At 39.1% G+C, this 12,783-nt stretch overlaps 1 protein-coding gene across 1 annotated transcript in view; it reads right to left on the bottom strand.

Annotated features, from left to right (window-relative positions):
* The window catches only part of LOC145096026 (uncharacterized), a 42,281-nt gene extending 35,032 nt beyond the window's left edge, over positions 1-7,249 (bottom strand). Inside the window, exon 1 of the mRNA XM_079033810.1 lies at positions 3,990-7,249. Coding sequence (XP_078889936.1) covers positions 3,990-7,249 — 3,260 coding nt within the window. The remainder of the gene's footprint in view (positions 1-3,989) is intronic.
* Positions 7,250-12,783: the final 5,534 nt, after the last annotated feature.

Raw genomic sequence — 12,783 nt, forward strand, 5'->3', positions numbered from 1 at the left:
GTCACTCACTTGAAATTCCAAAGGTTCCTTTTCTTGCTTAACTTCCCAGTCAAAGGCCACCCCTTGCTGGGTCAAAGTCGTACGGGTTTTGGTAATTTGCGAGGAGTTCTGAATGAACTATGACAGTAGGTCGGTAAGACCTAGAATTTGGCGAATGACTGTCGGCATCTCCGGTGTCGACAAATGCTCAACAGTTTTGACAAATTGAAAAGCACTCAAAATTTCCCCCATTACTATCAGTGTGTCGTAGAAATTTGACTCTTCAATTTCAGAACTCGTGCCTAGTGAACTTTGCTAAAAGTTCCTCTGTAGGAAATGTTTCCGTGGGTTTCTTCTTACTTAGAGGGTAGATAAGTAAGTCATTACATGGAGAAATGACGAATTGATCCAAGTAAGAAGGACGTACCCTACTCATATAGCTCATGAAGACTATGGGCATATTGGTCCTATCCGAGGGGTATCACTATGGACTCGAAGTGTCAGCATCGACTTAGGAAGATAGTCTGCCGGAGATCCTTCCCTAACACTCGAACTGGTGATATTCGGATCACAGATCCATTTCTTAAAGTAATTCTTTCCTTGCGTTTGCTCAACCATTTCATCTATGCGAGGCAGAGATAATGATTTCTAATGAAAAGTCTTGACGGAGTACTCGATATCCGAGGCACGTACGATGCAATCCGTCAATCTCTGGGAGAATAAGACTCGGGGTTCTCCAGGGTGAGAAGCCTAGTCTTCTTATTCTATCGCTGTGTAGTTCGTTAAGTTGTTTGTACTGTTCTGGAATCTCTGTAGGTGTTTAGACTATTGGGCGATCTGTTTGCAAGAGTCTTACTGGGTTTTAAGTTTGTTCACATGACGATGCGATTACTCGTAGGCTTAGGCAGTTCTCCGTCCTGAAGTTCATATTAGAATTCATACCTGGTTTCACAATCACAATTTCATGTATACGAGTCGTATATAATTAAGATTGAAAAGGTAGTCGAATAACTGATTCTTCTTTAAGCTTACATCCCATCGGGTAAAAAGAAGTTAAAGTGGAATCATCAATTCTAAACCTGTAGAACCTTGATTATATATCACTCTTTTGCATACATTCCTCGGTGATAGATCAATCGTATAAATCCTTGGATTGAACTTGACGTACGGCATGAGTAGTACTTCGGGGATTTCTTCGGAAAGAAAATAACTAAGAGGTACTCCTGGCATGAGTACTTCGGTGTTCTGATATGATGGCTTCGCTGGAAAAGTGATCTAGAAGAAAGAGATGTATGCATGAAGCTGTTTTTGTTAGGATCAAATTGAATCGATTCGTATGATAATGTCGGAATCATACTGAAACTTAAAGACATTAGATTCGAACATAATACGTTTACAGACAAAACGCAACCGTGCAACCATGAACAGAGTTACAGTACTTCAGATTTACCACTAGACTATTGCTGCGAATAAGATATACTACAAAAGACAAGTATACGCAGCACGAGAATCCCTAGACAGACAGGATCTCGCAAAAGGTAAGACTCTAGTTGCACTTGTTCTGGATAGTTTATAAGTCTGTTACAACGAAACGCCTTAATTACATTAACGTGGGTTTCGGGGCAGGTTCTCCCGCAGCTATGATCTTGAGAATCCTCCCATCTGCGCCAGAGTTCTTTGCTATAGGGCAATCCTTCTTGAAGTGCCCTATCTCCCCGCATTAGTGGCATGACTGGCTAGTACTAGCTTTGGTGACGGGATTGCGGTGTTTAGCCAATGTTATGTGGACACGAGTTCCTTCCTCGTTACTCCACTTTGAAAATTTCTTCCTAAAGCGTTCGGCGTTATAACTACTCTCGTGTGTAGGGTTAGTCCCGATGAAAGGGACTTGAGTGATGGGTCGTGTCGATGCTCCACAGCCACGAGCATGGTGCCCTATTTTTAAGCAATTGCAACATTGCATCTCATGGAAAGCCCCATGATGGTGGAAACTACACTTATCACACCTTGGGAATTTTCCTTCGTATGGCCTACTTGGTACGGGAATGGCAGGGGTTTCCACTTGTTGCGGTTGTATGGCAAGTTTTTGGGATTTCTTGCATTCCTTCTGAGCTTGACGCCTTCGTTTCTTGTTCTTTGTCTTTCGGCTTTGCGAGCCTGTGACTGTTACTGTTTGTTGGTTTACTGGTTTGGTACTACTGTCGAAACACTCGACTCCATTATCAGTCTGGCTTGTAATGCCTGGGTTGATGTGTGTAAGGAAAGTTGTCATAGCAGCTGTTACTGCAGCTTGTAATGTAGCGGCGTCGATATGGAGGTGATGCGTGTATGGGCTTGATTTGGTGAGTAGGGTAGTGTTTAGGTAAATTAAAAGAGAATAGTAACCACAAATGATATATGAATGGAAAGAAATGGATAGGTTAGTAACAACTCAAGACCTATTAAGTTGTATACCGGTGAAAACAATCCAAGACCTATTGGATTGAGTTCGTATCAAGTCAAGAACACGTCCTAACAAGATAATTTGTGAATTATAACAATAATTCAAAGTGAACAAAAGGGTTCTTTGATTAAAAATTCGTCTATTACTTTTTTCCATGCATAATTTGGCTTTATATGAAGCCTTTATTACAAATTTGGTGGTTACAAGCCAACCAACCAATTATTCATTAAAACTAGTAAATAGAAATTAAGGTAACTCTTGAAAGAACACAAGAAAAACGTCCATGAGACTTGTGAATGAAAAAAAAACGGCTATGCTTCATTAAGGAGCCATAAGAAGCATTAAGGAGTCATCATAAGCATTAAAGTGTAACCCTAATCCACCAAAGAGTGTCAAAAACGGCTAGGAGGCTTTATGAAGCAAATAGTAACGTTTTTAGCACTTATGAAGCCTTAAAAATGTTGCCCTAGTCTTCATGCAACCCTAATTCAATTTGTGGGTTACCATGCACAACCCAACCATTGAGCCCAAACCACCTTCTAGCCCACTAGTAATCACTAATCCATCACATTTTGGGCTTTCATGATCCATGCATGGATCATCCCCTCCCCCTTTGAAAGGAATTGACCTCAATTCATCAAGTCCATCATCATCAAGATAAGGTGAAAGATCTCCCACATTAAAGGTAGCATGCACTCCATGGTCTCCTCCCAAATCTACCTTATAAGCATTATCATTGACACGTGACACCACTCTGTAAGGACCTTCAGCTCTTGGCATCAACTTGTTTTTCCTTTTGTTAGGAAAACGTTCTTTCCTCATATACACCCACACCAAGTCACCATCTTGAAAGACACGTGGTTTCCTATGCTTGTTGGACTTCTGTTTGTACAACTCATTCACGGCTTCAATCTTCTCACGAACTTGTTGGTGTAGTTTCATCATAGCCTTCAACTTGTCATTAGCATCCTTGTGAACCAATTCATCCTTTGGCAATGGAATCAAATCCAAAGGCATGTAAGGATTCACACCATACACCACCTCAAAAGGAGAGTGACCTGTAGCATAAGTAGGAGAACGATTATAGGCAAATTCAGCATGTGCAAGTTTGATGTCCCAATCTTTTTGAGTTTTGCTAACCAACCCTCTCAACAAAGCACCCAAAGTTCTATTAGTCACCTCCGTTTGCCCATCCGTTTGTGGATGATGGGATGTACTAAAAAGTAACTTAGTACCGACTTTCCTCCACAAAGTGTTCCAAAAGTAACTTAGAAACTTGGAATCCCTATCAGAAACAATTGTTTTAGGAATACCATGCAAACGAACCACCTCTTTAAAGTACAAATCAGCCACGTTAGAGGCATCATTTGTTTTATGACATGGCACAAAGTGAGCCATTTTTGAAAACCTATCCACCACCACCATAATGGAATCCTTCCCCCTTTGAGTTCTAGGCAAAGCCATAATGAAATCCATGGACACATCTTCCCAAGGACGAATAGGAACCGGCAAAGGAGTGTAAACACCATGCTTGAAAGTCGTTTTTGCCATATGACATGTAACACACTTGCCCACTATGTTGGTTACATCCCCCAACATCTTCGGCCAAAAGAAATGTTCTTTAAGCACCTGCAAAGTTTTGGTAATGCCAAAATGACCAGCCAAACCACCGCCATGAGCTTCACGAATCAACAACTCCCGTATTGCATGTTTTGGGACACAAAGGCGATTGCCTTTGAATAGAAAGCCATCTTGAATCACAAATTCACCATTAGGACCACCTGCACATTTCAAAAACATATCTCCAAAGTCCATATCAGATTGATAATGGTCCTTTAGAGTTTCAAATCCCAAGAAACGAACATCCAAAGTCACCAACAACGAGTAACGCCTCGAGAGTGCATCAGCCACCACATTGCTTCTACCATCCTTGTATTTGCATGAGAAATGAAAGGATTGCAAGAACTCCACCCACTTTGCATGTCTTGTGCTCAACTTTTGTTGCCCATTGATGTACTTTAAGGATTCATGATCAGAATGCAAAATAAAATGATTTGCACGCAAATAATGACTCCAATGATCTAAAGCACGGACAATAGCATAAAACTCCTTATCATAAGTGCAATAATTCAAACGAGCACCACCCAACTTTTCAGAAAAATAAGCAATAGGACGTTTGGATTGGATCAAAACAGCCCCAATACCAACTCCACTTGCATCACACTCCACTTCAAATGGTTGAGAAAAATCAGGAAGAGCCAAAATAGGAGCATCACACAACAATGCCTTGAGTTTCTCAAATGCCTTTTGAGCTTCTTCTCCCCATGCAAAGACTCCTTTCTTCAAACAACCTGTTATGGGACTTGCAATGGTGCTAAAATCACGAACAAATCTTCTATAGAAAGAAGCAAGACCATGAAATGATCTAACTTCAGAAATATTAGTAGGAATAGGCCATGACTTGATTGCTTCAGTCTTGGATGGGTCCACGGACACGCCATTTCTTGACACCACAAAACCCAAAAATGCCACATCTTCCACCAAAAACGAACATTTTTCTTGCTTCCCATAGAGTTTTTGAGCTCTAAGCGTCTCGAAAACCTGTTTTAAGTGCACCAAATGATCCTCCAAGCTCTTGCTATATACCAAGATATCATCAAGGTACACAACCACAAACCTGCCTAAAAAAGATTTTAGCACTTCATTCATTAGTCGCATGAAAGTGCTAGGTGCATTAGTTAGACCGAAAGGCATCACGGTCCATTCATACAAGCCATGTTTAGTTTTAAAGGCTGTTTTCCATTCATCCCCTTCACGCATACGAATTTGATGGTAACCACTTCTCAAATCAATTTTTGAGAACACAATAGAACCATGCAACTCGTCCAACAAATCATCAATTCTAGGAATAGGAAATCGGTATTTTATGGTGATGTTATTAACGGCCCTACTATCAACACACATCCTCCAAGAACCATCTTTTTTTGGAACCAACAAAACTGGAACAGCACAAGGACTTAGGCTTTCACGAACATAACCCATTTTCATGAGTTCATCAATTTGTTTTTGCAACTCTTTTGTCACCTCCGGATTACATCTATAGGCGGCTTTATTGGGCAAAGGAGCACCCGGAATAAGGTCAATTTGGTGTTCGATACCACGGATTGGAGGCAAACCCGGTGGTAATTCGCTTGGAAACACATCTTGAAACTCCAAAAGCAAATCAGCAATAGCGTTTTCTCCATGCACCATCTTCTCCACCTTTGCATGCTCTTTGGCCACAAGCATGTAGATAACATCACCTTTGTCAAGAACTTGCTCCACCTCCCTTTCACTAGCAAACATAGAAAGATTAGGTTTTTTTACTTGTTTAGAATTCATGGACCTTATGGCCGTTGGGGACATGGGTTTTAACACAATTTTTTTATTATTGTGTTTCAACTCATATTCATTGCTCCTCCCTCTATGTAACACGTCCCTATCAAATTGCCAAGGACGCCCCAACAAAATATGACATGCATCCATAGGAATAACATCACACAACACTTCATCTTCATAAGACCCCATAGTTAGACCAACTCTAACCTGTTTTGTCACCTTTATTTTGCTTCCATCATCCAACCAATGAAGAACATATGGTTTTGGGTGGTTTGTAGTAGACAAACCCAATTTGATCACCATTTCATTAGAAGCAACATTAGTACAACTTCCACCATCAATAATCAAACTACACCACTTGTTTCTAACCAAACATTTGGTGTGAAACAATTGGTCTCGTTGATCCATATCAGCCACGGTTTGAACCCCTTGAGTTTTAAGGGTTCTAAGCACCAAAACTGTATCATACACCTGTGCTTCATACTCTACCTCCTCCTCTTCTTCCTCTTCTTGTTGTGTATCATAAAAAATACCCGCCAACCTCTCTTCTTCCTCCAACTCTTCACGACATTCAATGGCCTCCCTTAAAGTCACCACCCTTTTGTTTGGACAAGCATTTTGGTAATGACCAAAACCTTGACACTTGAAACATCTAATTTTCGCCAAACTAGTTTCTTTGGTACCACTAGTAAGTTTAGGAGCAACGGGAACACTACTAGAACCAGAAGGAGTAGAAACAGAATTTTGTCTATTGCTAGACTCGGGCTTGGACCACGACTTTGACTTGGGACTTTCGAGACTTGAACTTGAACTCCCACCATAACGTGCTTTGGCCTGCCCCTCCAACTTCAAACACAAACCACAAAGAGTTCCAAAATCAGCATAAGGATATAACTCCACAACATTGGCAATGTTGTAGTTCAACCCTTTTAGAAAACGAGTCATTTTTTGTTCTTCAATTTCTTCAATATCCCCCATCAAGGACAACTTCTCAAATTCATCAATGTATTCTCCAACACTCATTTTTCCTTGCCTCAAATCAGCAATCTTCTTGTAAGTGGCAATTCTATGAGTAGAAGGAACATATCTCTTTCTTAGCTTTCGTTTTAGAGAAAGCCAAGAACAAATTTTTTCTTTGCCTTCACGGGTTCTCTTGGCCTTAAGCCCTTCAAACCACAATGAAGCACCACCACTTAGCTTGAGAATGGCATACTTGCAGCTTTTTTCATCATCCACTTCTTTGAACTCAAACATTCTTTCAATCTTCCTTTCCCACTCCAAGTAGCGTTCAGGATCAGTTCCACCAACAAATTCAGGCAATTCAGACACCTTGAATTCTTCCACAACCCTATGTTCACCACGGCGGGGTTGCCTTCGATTTCCACCTTCTTGGATGTTTCTTAATGCTTCACGAAGATTTTGTAGGAACTCCGGATCATCAAAATCCATTATGCGCTCTAATACCACTTATGATGCGTGTATGGGCTTGATTTGGTTAGTAGGGTAGTGTTTAGGTAAATTAAAAGAGAATAGTAACCACAAATGATATATGAATGGAAAGAAATGGATAGGTTAGTAACAACTCAAGACCTATTAAGTTGTATACCGGTGAAAACAATCCAAGACCTATTGGATTGAGTTCGTATCAAGTCAAGAACACGTCCTAACAAGATAATTTGTGAATTATAACAATAATTCAAAGTGAACAAAAGGGTTCTTTGATTAAAAATTCGTCTATTACTTTTTTCCATGCATAATTTGGCTTTATATGAAGCCTTTATTACAAATTTGGTGGTTACAAGCCAACCAACCAATTATTCATTAAAACTAGTAAATAGAAATTAAGGTAACTCTTGAAAGAACACAAAAAAAACGTCCATGAGACTTGTGAATGAAAAAAAAACGGCTATGCTTCATGAAGGAGCCATAAGAAGCATTAAGGAGTCATCATAAGCATTAAAGTGTAACCCTAATCCACCAAAGAGTGTCAAAAACGGCTAGGAGGCTTTATGAAGCAAATAGTAACGTTTTTAGCACTTATGAAGCCTTAAAAATGTTGCCCTAGTCTTCATGCAACCCTAATTCAATTTGTGGGTTACCATGCACAACCCAACCATTGAGCCCAAACCACCTTCTAGCCCACTAGTAATCACTAATCCATCACATTTTGGGCTTTCATGATCCATGCATGGATCAGGAGGATAGGGGTTTCGTTGCTCGACTGATTGTTTCCGGATGACGGCATGATTCTGTAATACGAAAGATAATGATTTTGTGAGCGAGCTTGGTTGAACCTAGACTTAGTTCGACTGTTTATGAAAAGGATAGAAGTATGTTCTCGTGAGTTTGATCTACATCCCTATGATGCAGCCCTAGTACGGAATGGAAGTAAGTTCATGAAATGGTCTCAAGACGTTTGTCGTTCATGCCTAGGTATTGTGGGTTGGTGAATATCAAGATCCAACCACTAAAAGAGACTTGGAAATGTCTCCGGAGATAAATCACTATAGTCCAATGACTTGGCTAAAGCATGTTTCAGATAGACTCCAATGAAAGTATGATAAGAGTACTAGAATAAAAATGACACATAAGTTAGCCGACTATTAATATCTTTGATATTCATGACGTAAAAGTTCAGGAAGATGACCTTGTAAAGGTCTTACATCATATCCGGAGAAGATAGTTCTTGACAGCATGACGACTTAACCAAAAGTACTTACAGTACAAGATAATTTCACAAAAAATGCCACATCGGGCATAGACAAAAACCGATTCCTGTTAACAAAGGAAAAGGAAAAAAAATAAAGTAAAGCGTCTACTACCGGCGATGGTCATCCCTCTGGTTAACTCTCAGTTTAGCCAGTTGACGTTCTGCATCAAGTAGGTGTCTTTCGTACACCTTCTGGCGTACTCGGAGCTCTAAGACTTCGGCTCGTGATTCAGCCAGCGCTTGCAGCAGGGTTTCATGGTTTCTCTCTGATCTCCCGTGAGCATCTTCTGGACGTATGGTGCGGAGGGTATGCATTCTCGCATCGGCGACAACTTCGGTAATCTGATGTAGGGTTGTCCTGCCATGAATCTCATTTCGGGTCACTCTGCGGACCAAGATTGGCAAGACTCTATCTGCTGAGCCCGCATCGCTCAAGTCATAAAATCTTGGGTCGCCATTAAATGGCATGGGTTGATCTTGTCCTTTTCTTCATGTTTCCAAGCATTCCACTCACTTAGGCGTCGGGCCATGAAAAGCCGGACGAGGGTTAGGAATTTGAAAGGGAGTTGCTTGGGGTAGGTTCTCAACCTCTGGTTTGGAATTAGCATTGTCTGAAAGGTTTTCATCATAGTGATCATTCAAAGGGATAGGATGATCATTCTCTGGTTCTTCTCCAAACCAACCAGCAATGACTTCGTTCGGAAGATACTGGTTGTCGCGGGGATGGTGTCCAGCCATATTATCTATGCGAGAATTGGGGTAAGAAATAATTATTAGACGAACTATCTAGATAATTATTTTAGGAAATCTTCATTAGTTACATCGCTATTTGTGAAGTGCATACCAGTTATATGTAATCGAAACAGGATAGGCCTTCGAATAAGTGATCTTAACTCCAAATTCACACAGAATCAGGGTGAAGTAAAATTTCACAGATTCTAAGTCTATAACATCCTAATTACATATATCCTTACTGTATCCACTTAGCAACTATCAACTTAGTAATGAAGATCCCGTTTTAGTTCTCAAGTATAATGTACTTATAGTAACACCAAATACTCCTATAGTATTTTAAAATTTTAGGTTATGTGCTATTGTTCTCATTGTGGTAGGGTTGGTAAGATTTTAGCATTGTTGCAACCACACAATTAAACTTAGGCACATGCTATTCAACCCTCGGATAATATAGGTGATCAGGCTATATCTTCCCAGTTTTGACCATATGTCTCTAAGCCCACTTGTGTTGCCCAACAATCGTAATTCTTTTGTGCTGTCCTAGTGACACTGATTTTAGTATGAATGCAGGCACGTATACTTTATTAAATATTTTATTATTTAAAGTATAAACTCTTGGTCAGAGTATTTTTAATCCCTTATGTATTTATAGTTAGTATATCTTTTATGGGTTGATATACTTAATTCACTATAAACAATTCACGGCGGAAACGTTCTGGGGCGGAGGACGTCATGTATAATATCACAACAATGTAAAGTAGTAAACAAGGAACAACATCATCCATTGCATTAATAATATAATTATTATACAAATGTGTTATGTCATATTTTGATAAACACTAAAGCATAAATCAATATGAAAGATGAGTCTTGAACAAGCTCCATCTTCCTTTCTCCTTACATCGGTACCTGTCTATGATGACCTGAGGATCCAAGTAATTTTGAAAGCGAGTATCAGCTTTAAAGCTGGTGAGATCATAAGTATTTTAGTGTCTTAATTTGTATGTAATAATTTGTATGTTTGGAAAATGTATATGAACTATAAATGTAAGAATTTGTAAGTTTATGAACTATAAATATGGAAATTGTAAATGAACTGTAAGTATAAAAATGTTTGTAAAACAATTGTAAACGTTTGAAAAACTCTAGAAATCCCTATGATTCCTATTATTATATAATGGTGTCTTCTACCAAGACCTAACTGTTCTCAAGGTAGTCTTCTACCGAGACTTAACTGTTCTAAATGTTCTTTTCTTGTAAAAGTGTGTAATTTTCCCCAGTGTAACTATCATTATCAAAATATAGTTTTTATATTAACTGTTTAAGTGAAAAGATCACTAAATATATGTAAGGGAAAATAAATGTAGTACTGTAGTGTTGTATTATAGAAACTACTGCTGTACTAACTACCTTAAACCGGATTTATATTAAGGTATCATGTGATAAATTGCACCATACTATAGACTTGTAACAATGACAACGTATTGTCGAAAATAAGGTATGACGTTTGGCACCCGCAGACCTGCCGGTCCGGCTGTAGCTAGCAGCACGGTGTAGGATAGTCAATCCAGTATAGATCTATATGCAAACTCACGCTCTCCCTTCAAGAGACTCTAGCTACAACTCGGGTCATGACAATTAAGGCATGCTCCCATACAGTGGATCACAATTGTTAACGTATTCATGTAGGTGTAATGTAACGAACAGTTCTAGCTGTAATATAGGTGCTCTCTACCTAGCAAGTATAGTAATGTACTCGTTCTAGTATCGTTGTATATGTTCTTCCTAGTATAGTTGTATATGTTCTTCTCTAGTATAGTTGTATATGTTCTTTTCTAGTATAGTTGTATGTGTTCTTCTCTAGTATAATTGTATATGTTCTTCTCTAGTATAGTTGTATATGTTCCCCTAGTAGTAAGTGTTGACTCATTAATGAACTGACTCATAGTAGTATATTGTGTTCTAGTAATAGTTCTAGTATCTTCCTAAACTACCCATATGATAGTTTACTAGTAATCTAACTGGTACGTATGGACATGGATGTATACCCTTGCTACTCAAGGGAATGGGATGAACTGGAAGGACCTTTTATGACTATATATGTACACATGATATATAACTAATATTTAAACGACCTTCGGACGAGTACCCGATATCCCACCAGACCACATCTCAAGCGCGAAAAGGAAATAGGGTGGATAGCCTTCCTAAGTCTTTTAAACATTTCTTATATAACTATACATATCGAGGCATGCAATTTATAATATAAAAGCATAAAATAAGATTTGTAAAACCTTTGAACATAAATATTTTCTAAGAAAAGACCGACTTGGTGTCGATCTACAAAATGGTTTTGAAGGCATGGGTTTGATAAAGCAGTTTAGTATAAAGAAACATTTGTTTGAAACACAATTGTAAATAGGTTTGAAAAGTAATATACAGAGTAAAATGTACAGAGAGATAAGGAGTTTTAAACACATAAAGTGTTTATGAAAAACATTTGAAGGAAAATTATTTAGTAAAACGGCTAATGAGTAGCCAATCATTTGAATGCTGCTTATTAATCACATGTGATTGATATAATAACTAGCATAATTCTACTTGCATCCCCCCCATAAAACATTTAAAAGTAATTTAAAAAATTATTGAAGGGGTATGAACTCACCTGTAGTGAGTGGTTCTGATGACAATGTTGGATCAGTTGCTAAGTATCAAGTGGTGACTTGAGTACACACGCGAATCCTATTTAGCATATATTGACACATATATGAATTTAATTAGTTTTATGAACAACTAATTAATGAATTGGGACCACCTTAGGGACTAGTAAACACTTATAATGAAGTGTTTCAATCATATATGATTATATGAGGGTTTATAAAGCTATACAAGAGGGTGTATGGCCAAAATACACACTATATGTGTGTGTGCGGCCAGGTGTGCGGCCTAGTGTGCTGCCAGCACATGTGTGCGGCCATGTGTGCTGCCAGATGGTGTGTGCTGCCATGTCTGCGGCCAGATGGTGTTCTTGGTGTTCTTGGTACCTTTTATGAAGATCTTCAAGGAGAATGGATGATACTTGAGAGGATTTTCGAGTTCTATGTTTGAAGAAGTGAAAGAAGTGTTCAAAAATGTCTAAGTGTGGTATATATAGGTGGAGTGTGCGGTTGGGAAGGGTGTGAGGCCGCAAAAACATGTGTGTGGCCGCATACTCAAGTGTGTGGCCGCACACTCCATGTGTTGGAGTGTTTGGCCTCTTTTTGATTCCTACACTTTGAGTTAACCCTTTTCCACACTCCAACCTTGACTATAACATGTTTAGAACGCTGCAATAGACCCTAAATGGTACTACAAGATAGCCAAACGAGTCTATTATTGATAAGGAATGAAGAATGCAAGTTAGAAATTTTCGGGTTGTCACAAAACCCCAGTCAAAAGCAAGATAAAAAAAAGTACCATTCGCCTCCCAGAGCGACAGGTGTATTGCTCACGGAACCGCCCTCTAAAGATTCTACACTAATACCAATTATCTACTAGT

The sequence above is a fragment of the Lactuca serriola genome, chromosome 3, assembly GCF_051521515.1.
Source record: "Lactuca serriola cultivar US96UC23 chromosome 3, Lser_US96UC23_V15, whole genome shotgun sequence".
Classification (NCBI taxonomy): Eukaryota; Viridiplantae; Streptophyta; class Magnoliopsida; order Asterales; family Asteraceae; genus Lactuca; species Lactuca serriola.